At 37.7% G+C, this 16,273-nt stretch overlaps 1 protein-coding gene and 1 long non-coding RNA gene across 4 annotated transcripts; one reads left to right on the forward strand and one right to left on the reverse strand.

Moving 5' to 3' along the window:
- Positions 1–714: 714 nt before the first annotated feature.
- Positions 715–4,879, reverse strand: LOC147542223 (uncharacterized). Of its 2 annotated transcripts, none has more exons than XR_015223761.1 (3): positions 4,802–4,879; positions 1,223–2,244; positions 715–1,045 (listed from the first exon to the last, which is right to left on the reverse strand). It is a non-coding gene; the product is annotated as an uncharacterized LOC147542223 (long non-coding RNA). The 2 variants fall into 2 exon arrangements; XR_015223760.1 differs by having other exon boundaries at positions 1,180–2,244.
- Positions 1,387–4,802, forward strand: LOC147542224 (G-type lectin S-receptor-like serine/threonine-protein kinase At1g11300). Of its 2 annotated transcripts, none has more exons than XM_086636537.1 (6): positions 1,387–2,829; positions 2,920–3,176; positions 3,245–3,458; positions 3,569–3,806; positions 3,916–4,066; positions 4,405–4,802. In XM_086636537.1, the coding sequence occupies exons 1-6, from the start codon at positions 1,503–1,505 to the stop codon at positions 4,687–4,689; spliced, it is 2,472 nt and encodes an 823-aa protein (XP_086492663.1). In that variant the 5' UTR covers positions 1,387–1,502; the 3' UTR covers positions 4,690–4,802. The 2 variants fall into 2 exon arrangements, with proteins under 2 accessions (XP_086492663.1, XP_086492662.1); XM_086636536.1 differs by having other exon boundaries at positions 1,407–2,829; positions 2,914–3,176.
- Positions 4,880–16,273: the final 11,394 nt, after the last annotated feature.

Here is a 16,273-nt window from a genome sequence, read left to right on the forward strand (position 1 = left end):
CACACACCCACACCTCCTCGCTAAAAAAAACTAGCGAGTGAGATGAAGAAAATGGAGGGAAACATTATATCCAGTTGATCGGTGATGGTCTTTGATGGCGTTGATGGTGGCGAAGAAGATAATTAGAGACAAAGATAAGGAGGGAGGTTTGTTGAAAAAAAAAAACATAAAAAGTTTAGGGATTCTACAATGAGTGGGCCTTCTTTCAATTTCTGAAATAATTTAAAAAGAAAACTCATAATACATTTTGCTAAAAAGTATTTAGAATATACCCCATAAATATTTAAGGGTCACATTCCTGAAATCCCCTTCAGGCCACAAAATTGTCAGGATTGGCCCTGGTTAGACAATTGCCATGCCTGAAACAAATCACGTAAAGGTCTGCGATAGGTAATACAAGTTTCAAAAATTCTATTTGTTCCTCCATTTTGGGCCCTCTCCCAGCCCTCCGCCAATGTGACAACATATCACTCGAGTATATTTTCTCACAATTCTCTCTCCAATTGCTCCACACTCAAGTGATATGTTGTCACATCGGCGGAGGGCTGGGGGAGGGACAAAATTGGAGGGATGGATAGAATTAAGTTTAGTAGTGAATTCTAAGTTCTCTGTTCACCTACAATACCTACCCACGTCTGCCAACTTATACAGTAGCATTTTAAGAATCAAACTTCTTCAACTCCCAACTCTTTCAACCAAAAAAAAACTCCCAACTTGCAGTCGAATAGATTTTCTAATATATATAGCCAAATTAGAAGAATAGATGTTGAATGCACCAGAAGAAACTTGGTTTTAACATTGATATATGTTTTTGACCATTCAAAGCCAATAAAAAAAGAAAATAGAAAAAACTTCGACTTCATAATATTAGCCCAAGGGAAATGTCGAGGAACTCATGCAGTCTTCAGATGCTGGGAAAATAGTAGTTTTATCTTGCATTGTCTAGGTAACTCCTAGATAATCCTGTTCTTGTGAGCTGCGTCGATGAGCCCCATTTGAAATGAATAAAATTTCGAAAACCTTCACCGGTGAAGGCAAAAACCACCTGAAAGTGTCGGATCAAATGAGAAGTTAAAAAGAAGAACACATTCTGATGTATAGCTAATTATTTAGTTTCTCACTATTACTCTAACTACTTTTAATGAAGTTAAATTCTTCGAGATTCAATATCTTACTCACCTGAAAACATTTGTAATAACTCGATAGCTCTACGTTGACGTACCTGACTCGAGGAACATGATTATAGTTCATCTCAGTTTAGCGACGAGTGGGACCTACTCAAAATTAAGTCCGGATGCTTCAGCTCAAACGGGAGTTTTCTAATAGCCAACCCATAAAAGTCAATATATATTTTAGTTACTTTGTGGTCCATCGTGACGAGAGTAAGGGTTCCTGGACAGAAATTGAGTGCCTCTTCATGTTATAAGTAATTACAGTACTTGACTTTCCTCATACTCTATATTCCACCAAGCAAGAGATTGTTTCTGACTTTCTGCCTTCATATGGCTACCATTAATAGTACAGTGAGAGATTATCTTCCTATCTTTCTTTCCTCATGGTGGATCATACTCCTTTCGTTGAGTTCCTGCACTGCCAAAGATGGCTCCACCATTACAATCACCACATATATTAGTGACCAGCAAACTCTAACTTCCACCGGCGAAAAATTCAAACTGGGCTTCTTTGATTTCAATTCCACTAACCGTTACATTGGAATATGGTATAACAAGCTCCCAGGATCAATACCCATGGTATGGGTTGCCAACAGAAATAACCCAGTAAACGATTCTTCTGGAGTACTGAAGATTGCTCAGGATGGAAATCTGGCAGTCGTGGATGGAAGAGGGATGATTCTTTGGACTACAAATATTTCTAATATACCCGTTAATAATTCAATTGCAGAGCTATTGAACACGGGGAATCTTGTTTTACGACAAAAAACTGATAAACAAAATATATTATGGCAGAGTTTCGAAGACCCCTCAAACACGTTTCTTCCATTGATGAAATTGGGTTCAAATAGAAAAACTGGAAAGATATTAGAGCTTAGATCCTGGAAAGGTGCATTGGATCCTTCAGATGGGGACTTCACAGCAGGACTCGAGCTTACAGACGTTCCTCAGATAGTCATACGAAATGGATCTCAACGTCACTGGCGAAGTGGTCCATGGAACAGCAAGATCTTTATTGGGCTTCCTATTATGGAGTCAATAAATGGAGATGGTTTCTCGATAACAAGAGACCCTGCAGAAGACACGGTATACATGGCTTACAATTATTTACATGTCACCTTTGTAATGCATATTCTATCTGCAACCGGAGATTTAAATGAACTTCGTTGGGATGACAAAGACACAGGATGGCACGTGAGCTTCTCCACGAAACTACAAGGTGAGTGTGATGTTTATGGTAAGTGTGGTACTTTTGGAAGCTGTAATGCACATGATTCTCCGGTTTGTAGTTGTTTGAGAGGTTTTACACCCAAGTATAAAGATGATTGGAGTAAGGGAAATTGGTCGGGTGGGTGTGTGAGAAGGAGCGAATTGCAGTGTCAGAGAAATAACACTAAAAGTAACAGTACTAACGGAGAAGATCAGAAAGACGGATTTCTGAAGCTTGGACAGATGAAGGTACCTGATTTTTCATATTGGAAAGATCCAAGGGATGCCAGCAGTTGTGAGCAGGAATGTTTAAAGAATTGTTCATGCTTAGCTTTTTCATATGATAGTAGAGCTGGATGTCTAACTTTCGGCGGAAATTTAATAGACATACAAAAGTTTTCTGAAGGTGGGGCTGACCTTTTCCTTCGTGTAGCTTATTCAGAGCTTGGTAAGTAAGAAATGATTTCCAACTTAATATTATTTACGTCGCTTCTTCAAATTCATTATTCCTGACACCTCTAGCATTATTCAGATGCAGACGTGAAGAAGAAGCGGTGGAAGGAAGTTATAATAATTACAGTACTAGTAACTACCTTTATCGCGGGGATTTGCATATATTTCTTTTGGGGCTGGAGGAAAAATAAAAGAAGGAAACATAAGAAAGACATGGCAGATTCGGTGATTAAAGACAATCCAGATCTAACTGTTTTCAAATACGAGAAGCTAGCCGTTGCCACAAACAACTTCTCTGAATTGAATAAGCTTGGGGAAGGTGGTTTTGGTCCAGTATATAGGGTTAGTTTATTTGTATCTTGCACCTCTAATATAAAATGAGTTTCATAAACATTATATGGTGTTCTTAGGGAAAGTTAATGGATGATGGCCAAGAAATAGCTGTGAAAAGGCTTTCAAAGGGATCTGCGCAAGGAACAGAGGAGTTCAAGAATGAAGTTGTAGTCATCTCAAAACTTCAACATAGGAATTTGGTTGGACTATTGGGCTGCTGTGCTGAAGGGGAAGAAAAGATGTTGGTCTATGAGTACATGCCGAACAAAAGCTTAGATGCCTTCCTATTTGGTTTGATATTTTTTAAACTTTGAATCTCTCGAATTTTTAGTCCAAAGTTTCTTAAGCTACAATCTTGCTCTATATTAGTTTTAATGATTTGTATTGGTTCTATTTATCAGATTCGACTAAGCGAGCCCTCTTAGATTGGAAAAGGCGAGTGCAAATAATCGAGGGAATAAGTCGAGGAATTCTTTATCTTCATAGAGATTCGAGGTTAAGAGTAATCCACAGAGACCTTAAGGCGAGTAACATTTTGTTGGATGAAGATCTAAACCCCAAGATATCAGACTTTGGCATGGCAAGAATATTTGGAGGCAATGAAATGCAAGCCGAGACCAGAAGGGTTGTCGGGACATAGTAAGTAAAAGTTAATAAAGTAATAAGAAAACTATACTCATTTGTGTTTTTTTCTTCTCTAACCCTTTCAATCACTCCACTCTTGTATTATCTATACAATTAAATGCAGTGGCTATATGCCCCCTGAGTATCTCACAGAAGGGCGATTTTCAGAAAAGTCTGATGTTTTCAGTTTTGGAGTACTATTGTTGGAGATTGTGAGTGGAAGGAGGAACAGTTGCTTCTACCATGAAGATCTATGGGTAAACCTATTGGGATATGTGAGTGACTATAGCTTTTGTTTTTATATGACATTGGTCGATACATCATGAATATAATAGGAATACATCATGAATTGATTGAGCACAATAACGGCCAATTATGATATCTTGGCACCTAAAGGCCATATACAGACCTTTAAGGCCATCCTAGCGGGCCTGAACGCCCATCTATACCGATATTCTATCCCAGGATCTCATGAGCTTATAAGGGGTGTCCAACCATTGCGAAAGAGTGGTAGAGTGAGTGACTATAGTTGGTTTATAGTAATTCTATCCCTCAGTTAGATATCAAACTTTTATTTCTAGTTAACTAGAAGATTTGTTTTGTAATGTTTCAGGCATGGCATTTGTGGAATGAAAACGAGATTAGGTTACTAATCGATCAAACGATGCTTTCAGACCAACTACTTTTTGAGCAAGAAATTTTGAGATGCATTAATGTGGGGCTACTATGTGTTCAAGGATGTTCAAAGGATAGACCAACTATGGCTACTACACTTTCCATGCTTACCAGTGAAATTACCAATCTTCCTAAACCTAAACAACCTGCATTTTCCGAAAGAAAGGATTCTCCAGATTCGACTTCAAATAGTCTAACAGTTACAAGCATTGGTGGTCGTTGAAGTACACTACTACTGGTTTTCATTTTGAATTCTTACTTCTAAACCCTAGAAAATTATGGGCAGAGTTTTGATGGTAATAGATAAAAAATGAATTGGGGAGAGAGTAACTTACAGTGGTTCAACCTTCTCATGGGACTGCTTTAATTTTTTTCTTTGAAGTTGGAGCAAATGAAACAGGCTTATAACCAAAAAAAAGAAAATCTAAAGAGTAACAATACAGTCAAAAATAAATATCTAACCAAAAGGAAAACAAAATAACATTCCGGTAATTTTTTTTTTTGGAAAATTGACTATGATTTACGATTGTCATTACATTAGCATTGTTACATCAAAGATGTGATAAACACGAAACTGTCGAATTCAAACTCTTACAAAGACCGGGCATATAACCCAACTAAATTATGACCTAAAGCCCAACAACATTATTTATACCTTAATAACCAAAGTTTAATAAACCAGAGAAACCACCTCTTCTGAGAATCGAACTTGAGACCTCCAGGATTTTGGAGTTTATGTCAACACATTAGACCACTTCGACAACCAATTGTTAACAACATCCCGGTAATAAAAAGCTTAAAAAACACTCAAAAAGTAAGTGATATTTATATGTGAACAAAAATTTCTATGTGAAAGTAGAACATTAAGAAAGTAGTATCAACAATGATATTCTAGTTAACAAAAAATAAGGGTTATTTCTCTAATAGCCCCTACCTTTGTGACCAGCTTCCTGCCTAGCCCCTAACTTTATCAAAAATTTCCAGAGGCCAATTTTTTCAGTTACCGTTAGAAAACCGTTAACCAGTCATCAACTCTCTCTGCCACCTCATCTTCATCTCCGGCGAAAGTCGTCGACCGACCAATTTTCCGGCCTGCGACCTTCAAACATAAAAAAAATTCTCTCTCCTCTCTCTATAATTTTTTTTTTTAAAAAAAGAAAAAAAATTTAGAGAGAGATTTTTTTTATGTTTGAAGGTTGGCCGGCCATCGACCTTCACCAGTGAAGACGATGAGGTGGCAGAGAGAGGTGATGAGATGTAGGAGAGAGAAAAGATGACTGATTTTAACGGTGTTCTAACGGCAACTGAAAAAAAGGGTCATCTGGGAATTTTCGATAAAGTTAAGGGCTAGGCAGGAAGCTGGTCACAAAGTTAGGGGCTATTAGGAAAATAACCCAAAAAAAACAATGATATGGTAGGTAGGGCTGGGAAAACGGTCCGAGACCCCGGGGTCCGGCCCGTTTGGCCCGGACCGTTAGAGCCCACTGCCCGTAGCCAAACATATCCGGGCTAACCCGGCCCGATGAATCGGGCTTATTGGGCCGGGACTCGGACATAACCTCAAATCCGAGTCCCGGCCCGTTATACCCGTCCGTTACCCGAGCCCGATGAAATCCGCCCGAAAAGCCCGTCCGCTACCCGCCCTATAGTGTCCGCCCGCTACCCGAGCCCGAGAAAGAGCCCGATTAAAAAATAAACCCGGCAACCCTATTACCCTACGACCCTATCCGCGTGATTGTTTAGATCCACGGTTGAGAGACCTCAGTCGTTGGATCTAAACACCCTTTGAACCCTATAAATAGGTTCTTAAACAGAACCCTAACCCTCTTTCTCTCTGCCTCTCTCTCTCTGCCCCTCTCTCTCCGCCTCTTTCTCTGCCCCTCTCTCTCTCCTTCATGAACACTTTGACCAAATCTTGTAGATCCTAAAGCTAATATGTTCAAGTACTCCCCTTCTCCATAGTCTACATATGATTTTTCTAAGTTATAAATGGAGGATTCTTTAAGCTTCAAAGTCATCTTAGAAATTAGTTATTATGTAATTAGTTTGTTTCTTTTTTTGATTTTTAATGTTTTATAATGGATCTGATGATGTTGTACCTCGAAGAATAGGTTTGTTGTTATTTAAATGTGATGTATTGTTGTTATAGATCTGGAAATGGTGTGTAGTGATTTTTATAGATCTGATGATGTTGTAACAAATTTTTTGAATCTTTGGTTATCTTGGTTATTGATATATCTTTGTAGATCTTTGTTATTGATGTATCTGGAAAAATATGATTTACTTATTGATTGTTTGGTAATCTTTGTATTGGAAGAATAGGGTTTACTGTTTATTTTGGAAGAAGGGTTTACTGGTTATTCAGTTATTGCTTATTTACAATCTGAGTGTTCTATTAGGTTTATTGATTTCTTAAGTCAAATTATTTGTTTTTTTATATAAAAACCCTAAAAGTTATACACAAACCCTAAAAGCCATACAGGATCCACTATTGGTGTTATTTTAATTAATTATTTTTTTTTACATAAAATAAATTATTTTTTTAAATATTTTTTAAGTCAAATTACCCGAGCCCGTCCGGCCCGAGTCCGGTTGAACCCGCTCGGGCAGCCGGGCTCGGACGGGCTACGGGCTCTAGTATTTTGATTTATGTCCGGCCCGATCCGCCCGACTCCCTATCGCGGGCTCGGCTTATCCGAGCCCGATCCGCCCGAGCCCGACTCATAGTTGCCCGAGCCCGTCCGAACCCGTCCGATTCCCACCCCTAATGGTAGGGTATTTAGAGTGGCTTTGAAATGCTTATAAGATCTTCAGAATTCTTTGAGAAACTCCAAAAATTCCTACATAAAAATGAGTTCTAAGCTTCCTTCATGAATTCCTCAATCCTTTTCTTCTTTTTATACACATATTTCTCAAGTTCGGTGCGGATTTGACAATCTATTGTTTTTCTTTTGTGTAGGATACTTCGTGTTTTTTGTCTATTTTACCATTTTTATATATGGGATTGGTTGTAAGGTAACGAAGAAAACATTTCGCCCTTTTAAATATATAAGCATGAATCAAATCTAATATGCATATAAGCTACAAATAGCCATTTAACTATTAATAAAAACAACAAAACAAAGACGAACAAACATGGTAAAATAGATGGCCCATATAATATTTTTGCCATTTCATATGAAGTCAATCAACAATGCTTAATCAATCATATAAATTAGTGAAAGTCAGTGTCAGTCATTTAGATGTATAATCGTTTCGACCAATAATCGCCTAAAAATTTTCTAAGTTATGTACAAGCCCGAGCCCGATATTTGCTTTTGATTGAAAACATAACCTTTTTGAAAGTTCAAAGTGCAAACTTTAAAGAAAAAAAAAAACTTTTTTTTTCAGAGAGAGAAAAAAAAAAGTTTAAAGGTCGCCGGCCGGAAATTTGGCCGGGCGGCGACCCTGTCGGTGAAGACGATGATGTGGCTGGTTTTAACGAGGTGGCAAAGAGAGAAAACATGCTGGAGGAGAGAGAAAAGAAATGGAAGAGAGAGAGTAACGGTGTTATAACGGAAGGGGGCCATATGGGTATTTCTTGTAAAGTAGGGTGCCAGGCGGGAAGCTGGTCACAAAGTTGTGGGCCATTGGGAAAATAACCCTATATAAAACTACTAGAATTAATAATTCTCTACTAAAAAAATAGGAAACTATGAGATCTAAGATTTTTATAAGATTTTCTGAAAATCTCCCTGCATCACCTATGTACCGGAGTGTGTCGCACTTCAAGTAAGGGCATCTCAATGCAACACCCAACGAAAACTCAACTAATCCAATGAGTCAAGTACAAATTGAGATTCTCTTTCCTATGTGACACTGTTGAGATCCTCAATCTAAAATTTTTTTTCAGTGCAACACTAAAAAAAACTCAACATGTACTTTAGATTTACTCTTGTTTTTTTATTTTAATACTATATAAAATGAGGATGTGGGGTCAATTGAGATACAACAATTAAGATACTCAAAAGAAAACTCGAACAATTGAGTTTCCTTTAGTATCTCAACATTTATTGTTGCTACATAATATTGAGGATCAAGTTGAATGTTGCATTGGAAAGTGTTTTTTTGTTAAAAGCTTAAGTAATCCTACGAGTCAATTTGAGTTTTTCAAGTTGAGTGTTGGATTAGAGATGCTCTAACTATGGAGACGAGTGATGCTGCCTTGACCTTGGCCTCCAACTACACTATTTCTTAAAATGTTCCACAGCCACAATGCAACCTCATCGCAACCCTAATGCAACCCAACGCAGCCCATTGCAAACTACGCATGGAGCTAAAGTAAAAAAAAATGGGTTATTGATGTGGCGTGAAAATGCCACATTTAGGTCACTTAACTTTAATTAGTTAGTTCTTTTCGAGTTTTATTTCTAATTATTTATGTGTTTTGCTAGGTAGTTTATTTGGGGTTTGGCGTGTAATTCGGAATAAAGAGAGCGAATTATCACATTTTCATCTTATGCGGCAAAAGGGAAGAAAAGAGCACCAGGGGTATTTTGGTCATTTTGGTCAAAATCAGAAGTCAAACAACAAGTTAAGTCAATGAAGAGTCCGACGGTGAAAACGGAAGTCGATTCGGAGTTCAGACGGAGAAGTTGTGAAGGAAAGAAGCCGAGGTTCGGTCTTGAAACAAGGATTCTATGAAGGCACCCTCCTTTGGTTATAATTCTAGAAGGCACCCTCTTGATTTCCAAGTGAAGTCTAAAACCCAAGCCCAAAGAAGATGAAAGAAGGAAGAGATTTTGGAGGCACCCAATGGACTCAAGTTTGAGTCAAAGTCAAGGTTGACTAAGTCTAGGGTTTGAGTCAAATACACTATTCATCTTCTTCCTTCTTGTTATTCTAACAATACCAAGTAAGAGAGAGAGAGAGAAAGAGGCAAGAGGCTAGGGTTTGGTGTTCTTAAGAGCTAGAAAGAGAGCTTGAGGAGAGGCCAAGAGAGAAGAAGGTGAAGGGGGCCGGCCAAGCTTAGGCCGGCCAGCACTAAGGCCGGCCAAAGCTTGGCCGGAACAGCAGCTCGGGCTGCACGGGAGGCCACAACAGCACGGGACAGCAGCTGCTCCGGCATATGAACAGCTCGGGAGCTTCAAGGATCAAGGTGCGTGCACGGGAGGCTACAGCAGCACGGTCGGAACAACAACTGTCCGGGTAGCAGCAGCTTCTCGGTTTCACGGGTGTAGCTACACGAGCAGCTCGGGACGGCATATGCTGTGCACGGGAGACGCGACCTGCAGCTCGGACCTTGCATGGGATGTGCGGCTGCGGCTCGAATTAGCTATTTTGGCCGGGAACTCCATGATTTTGGTCGGATCTTGAAGCTTCTTTGACCGGATTTTTCATGGTGTTCCGGCCACTTTCTTGGCCGGAAACCTTAGGGCTTTTACTCCCCATCATCTTGGCTAGCTTCCCATGTAGTTTGATTTGATTTTGGGTGAAAAATCTCTAGAGAGAGAAAGCTTGATGAAGCTTTAATGGTGGATGTTCTTGAGATGGAGAAGATGATGATGAGTGCTATGGGGAAATCTGATTTTACTCGGGGACACCCAAATTGCATTTTTAAAGGGAAATCCAGAAAATCGCTACGGGGAGATCGACTACACTTAGAGACTCATTTTTCTCGACGAACCTAGCCTCGAGCCACATCGAAAAAGGGGGATTTCTCTTATCATTTCTTTTCATTTATTACTTATTCACCATGTTAGCTAAATCAAGTGTGTCGATTATATGAGATGAAATGTGATGAATTTGTGATTATGTTTAATATGATTTGATGTTTTGATTATGAATTGATGTTCATTTGATTCGATTATCGTTTTGATCGTATTTTCATGTGTCTTGTCAAGCACTTCGCATAGTTAATAGACGAAACGAGGTATTCGATATCGATAGTAGTCTAAGTCACAATTTCATGTGTCTTGTCATGCACTTCACATAGTTAGGCGACTAGACGACACTTTCGATGACTCGGGATTAACCGATTTAGACGTTTGTTTGACTAAGTATGATCTCCGGATATACGTAGTACTTAGAGACATCTACTTTAGGAGTCGAACATCGATTGTATTTTGACACATGAGATCGGACTACACATAGTCGTAGGTTTATCATTATGAATTCCCGGACTTCGACACCCTTCTCACTTATTTGTTGCCCGAATCGAGTCTTACCGTCTCCCGACTCTTGTTCCTCCGACTCTTCTCTCGAATCTATCTCGCCCATTTACTTTGTTGTTTAGTTTAGTTTTACTTATTTTATTCTCTTCTTGTTACTTACTCAATCATAAACCTCCCACTTTTGTCTTGTTCTTTCCTTTTTAGTCTAAGTTCGTGAGTGACTCGTAGACCGGTGGGCTAGACTCTCCCGATAATCGGACTACCAACCTATCCTTGGATCGACTCCGGTTTTACCGGTTACTACTTGATACCTCCGCTTGGGTGTGCAACCTTTTCGGGTGCATCAGTTATCCTAATTTGGACCTCGATTTTGAGAGCAACTAAAAAGTTTACCCCCAATAGCAACCATGAAAAGAAAATTCAAGTCATGAGAGGCGACAATTTGAGAGATAAAAAACAATTACGTGAAGGGAAGGACACAATCATTCAACTTTCTAATTTATACGCGTGTGAAAATAAACTTGAAAATAGGCTTCGTTTCATTGGAGAAGAAGAGCCAGGCAGCCGATGAAGAGAAGATAATAGAATGATGCTTTAAAGAGACAAAGAGAAAAACATTCTTTACAGTTAGAACTGTACGGCTGTTCATTTTAACTTGTCTAGATAGGCGGGGTGTTTAGGGAAAAAATAGATCATTACTGAAACACAAAAATGAGTGAAAAACCCAAAAATCTAGACCCTAATAAGAAAAAAACCCACTCAAAAATAATAATGTCAAAAAAACCCATTTTTTAAACATTTTTCAAAATGTTCACAACATATGTAATTATGTTGTTAACAAGGCAACATATTTTTTTTCATAATTCCATTTTTACCCTTATATGTTGACAACATATATCATTGTGTTGTTATAAAATGTTGACAATATCTTTAATAATGTCCCGACTTATTATAAAATGTTGGCGTCATATATAATTATGTTCTTAACAACATATATAATGTATTAGTCAAAATATTATTTGTTCGTTAACGGATTTGTTAAATACAAAGGATAATATGCATAACATTTTAATTTTTGTAAAGGACAAATAAAAAATGCTTTAGTCTTTATATTTATGTCGAAAGCAAAACAGAAAATGCGAAAACCATTTATTTTTTCACAAGACAAATCGAAAAATGTTGTAGCCAAAATGTTTGTGTTTGTTTGTCTATGTAAAATACAAAAGAAAAAAATGCGAAATATTTTGGCTAAACAATGTCTAAGCAAAAACGAATTTGTTCAAAAATTTACAAATTGTTGAGACAAACTAAGATTTGTTCAGAAATTTACAAAATTGTCGAGAGCAAACCAAGAATTGTTCAGAAATGTTCAGAACGCTGATTTGGGCGGAAAATTTCATTTTGGAGGGTAAAATTGTATTTTTTACCTACTGGGTTTTTTCCTCATTATTATTTAGTATTGGGTCTGATTCTCTTTAACTTCTCCATTTTGGGCCTTATAATTACCGGCCCTTACTGAAATTTCACCGGGCCACAAATTTGTGGACTCCTTTCTCCTTCCTATTTATATATATATATCACAACTTATTTCCGACGCCCAACAGATTTAGTTATGACACATCGCAATACACAATTTTTGTGTTTCTTGACTGATGGTTTAGTTTTGTTTTATTGTATAATTCTATCAATGAAATGAAAAAATAAAGTGGAAACAACAGTAGGAGGAAGAAAATATAAGTAAGGGTGAGAATAATTAGATGTAATTAAGTCTCATACTTCGATTAGGAAGCCAGAACACTTTTGATTCTGGGTGAAGCAATTTTGAATTATGATACATTATACACATTATAGTATCGTATAAGCAGTGGCGTGGCTCAGAATTTGGGGGCCGGTGCGAAAAAAAATTGGGGACCCTTTCTCCGATAAACATTAAAGCGAAAATTTCTATTTCAAATGTAACACATTTAGCAAAAATCAAAATGGACTAAGTTAGAAACGTTTTTCTATCCTCACATGAATCTAAGTTGTGTAATTTTTGTTCCAAAAAATTTATTTAAACAAGAACCACACGCGTCGAAATAAACTTATTCCGTGAATGAAACAACAAGTATTACACTTCAGAATTAGTCCTTAACTACATAAACTAACCTAAATTTATTGGAACAAAACAAAACTAACCTAAATCTATTGGAACAAAACAAAACTAACCTAAATCTAGGTGATTATCTACTATTAAGAGTTATTTTTATTACTCCTAATAGTTCGAGATAACAAAGAACAGAGAAAATAAACAAAAGAGAAAGTCAAGTGAGAGCTTTGAACTTGAGACCTCATGCCTAATTCATAAATTATTTACCAACTAAGCTACACATTTTTTTTGAATCATTTTACATTGTCTAGCTATTAGACTTGGTTCGCAATTTAGGGGCCCCTCGGACAAAGAAAAAATGTTGTAGTTTGAGGGGGCCGGTGTGACCGCAACCCCTCAAACACGCCCCTGCGTATAAGTTATCTAAATGTAGAAGAAATTGATGTATTATTTCTCGTCTCGAAATCCCTATCAGGGACGGACCACATTTTAATGTTGTCACAACTCACAAGCCTCCAAAGAAAACCATGAATCGGATAGATATCAGTAGACAAAAAAATAATTGGGTCAAATTTAGGTTGGGGACAAAAAGGACAACAAAAACAAACAACAACTGAACTATCACAGTTTTTAATTAATTATTATATTTCCAACTTCGTTTTAAAGCTCAAAAGCCAAAAGGAGTGGGTGTGGTGGTGGAGACGGCCACGTAGACGCTGACTTGTTTTAAGGCGTTTATCTGTGATCACGTTTGACTTTCTCGAAGGCACGTGGAAATTTTGTTTTCACCGTGTGGCTTCAAACTTGTTTTCAGGCACGTGATTGAATTAATTGCTCCTTTTCTTGGCCAATAGCTTTTGAAACAAAATTTAGGCCCAAATATGAAAAAAAATCCCTCGGAAATAATAATGTAAGAAAAAAACTCAATTTTTAAACTGTTGGCAACACTTTAAAAACTGTTGATAACATTTTTGAAACTGTTGATAACACTTTTGAATTATGTTCTTAATTATGTGTGAACAAAAACAAATTTGTTCATACATTTACAAAATTGTTGAGAACAAATACAAAATTGCTGAGAGCAAACTGTGTTTTGTTCAGAAATTTTCAAAAATGTTTGTAATTTCAACTTTTGAGTTTTTTTTTTTTGCATTATTATTCCGGGTTGGGCTTCATTTGATATTTTGACCCGAATTTTGGACCTTATAATTTTCCTTTTTTTTTTTTTTTTTTTTTTTTTAATGATTAAGAAACGTAATTATGACTTGGAGTACTATAAAACATCTCTATTATATTATCTATATAATAAGGGAGGATTGTATCTTTTTCACTCTTCCGAGTGGTCAAGATTTACTCTTTTATGTTTATCTCTAATAGTTGGGATTCACTTTCCCAAAATTTGAGGATTCAGATTTCACTAGATCCCTTAAAGTTCTCATTTTTATTTACACAAAGGTTGAGGTTATAAGAAAGAGCATTTTTTTGAAGATCCTATTTTTCTTTGGAAATATCCATATTATTATTTTAGGCACCCCATTTACATATGGATCTCTTAAACTTTAGTCATTGAGGGTGCCTATAGCTCCAATGTGGGGGGCGTTAGATCAACCACAATTATCTTAAAGCCAACCTCACGTGACGCATCTGATATAATTGTCCGTGCTCGACGGTCACGAGTTATACCCTCGTTAATATATACGATAGTAGGGGTACAAGTCGAATCGGGATCGGGACACACAAGGTGGGTCCAAGACTATTTTGGTCAGTCAATAGCGGTAGTGGGCCTCTCTGATAACTCCTAAAGCAGAAGCTTCTCTACTTATTTAACATCTTCGTTCTTTCTCCGGAGCAAAGTTTCGCTTGGTGTATTTAACTACTCCGTGTTGTGTCTTCAAGTTTAATCTACGAGAGACCAAAATGAGGCGCTTATGCCTAATACCTCTTCTAAGTTGAAGGTAAAGATTTGTCGGTAACTCTTCAAGAACTTTGTCAGTTCATGTTTGTCTATTTTAGTCAATGTATTGCCGACATAAGTGATCTTCAGCTTTGAGGTCCTGATCTGCATCGACACCATCATGTTTTATGAGACAACTCAGTTTGTCGTGTCTTCTACCTTGGCCTCCGTTAGCTCTATATGGCTCACCCATCTCTTCATGCATGGTGACAGGGCTTGTCTCGTCCACTGTCATCATATCCTTAATAGCTAAAACTGGATATGCACAACCATCAGAAGTTATGGTGATCCCCTTGTGGTTTTGGAGAATGAGGCTTCAACATCAACATATGCCAGTACATGAGTCCGCTCCTCAGGGTCTCTTCGTTATTGTCTTAGACGAGTCAATTCTTGATCTTCAGACTTGGTGACGGTTAGAATGTTCCAGACGTTCTACAAATGATTGGATTTGTGTACACGAATGTGGGGGTTGTCGAAGCAACCCCTTTACTCTAGTGACGATGTCTCAGAAAGTGGCCTATTGGAAATTGTCTTGTTCCTTCGAGTTATTAATCCTCCACGTCGTTGGTGAGGAACTGGGAGGTGCTGCAAAAACACTCTAGTGCTCAAGTCAGTTTAGTATTAAACGTTAAATGTCTAAGTAATCGAAGGATAAGGATCAGAGTCCTTTTCAAAACAAACCTGTGTTGTTTATATGGGCCTGTATGGCAGTAGGAAACCACCGCCTTAAAAGAAACCATGTGGTAAGATCAGGAATAGAATTTGTAGCAGGTACGATTATATCTCAAAATAAGGCGAGCCGGTATTCAGTGTTATTGAACCTTCCACGTAACCGCATTAATTCTGGTGCAACTTTTAGTACATGGTTGTTTGGATATTATGACATAACAAGCAAAAAATCAAAATATTAGACATAATAAATAAAATAGCCTAGGAGCTTTGTGAGTTCCTTGCAGGTTTTGCCCCTAGATTGAGAGAAGCAAGAAAGTGAGATTTAACGTAGCAGTCTCATCATTCTGACTGCTTTTAGAAAGACAGGTTTTGACATCAACATATGTCGTTGAGATATTTTACAAGAATCTTGACTTCTCATTTTATAGAGTGAAGATAAATATTTAAAAATCAAAATAACTACTCACTTCTTATATATTCTCACTCTATTTTTCTCTCTCATCCCTCTATCTTTCTTCAAACTACTTAAAACTTCCCATTTAAAATTTTCACACGATTTTCCGATTCTTTCTTCTTCGTAACCTCGCGTAACATGTTTATACAAAAAACTAACTTTCGTAACCTCATGTAAGATGCTTATAGAAAAATATGTGCCCTATAGGCAGAGACTATATGTTTATACCCTAGTACAAGTTCATATCTGGTTATCGAATACAACTTTGGTAATGGTGGACGGGCAACGGGTCGTGCCATGGCGGCACAACCCCTTTGCCACTCGTGGCGTGCCCAGACCACAAACGTATGGGCACAAAAACGACCCGTGTGAACCCATGTCGTTGTTGTGGTGGTTCTGGTCGTTGTCGTGTCTAATGGGTCAGTTGTTGTCGAGTGACTGGGATACCCATAGGTAGGATAGCCTATTAGCAATATTCTCTTTTTC

This window comes from Eschscholzia californica, unplaced genomic scaffold (genome assembly GCF_041429995.1).
Source record: "Eschscholzia californica isolate CP2 unplaced genomic scaffold, dmEscCali1.0.p SCAF_4, whole genome shotgun sequence".
Lineage (NCBI taxonomy): Eukaryota > Viridiplantae > Streptophyta > Magnoliopsida > Ranunculales > Papaveraceae > Eschscholzia > Eschscholzia californica.

Bases quoted from the DNA above. Each gene is read 5' to 3' on its own strand.
- LOC147542224 (XM_086636536.1), top strand. From the start codon at position 1,503: ATGGCTACCATTAATAGTACAGTGAGAGATTATCTTCCTATCTTTCTT. The intron at 2,830-2,913 runs GTAAGTAAGAAA...AGCATTATTCAG, and splicing joins TGTAGCTTATTCAGAGCTTG to ATGCAGACGTGAAGAAGAAG. The intron at 4,067-4,404 runs GTGAGTGACTAT...GTAATGTTTCAG, and splicing joins GGGTAAACCTATTGGGATAT to GCATGGCATTTGTGGAATGA.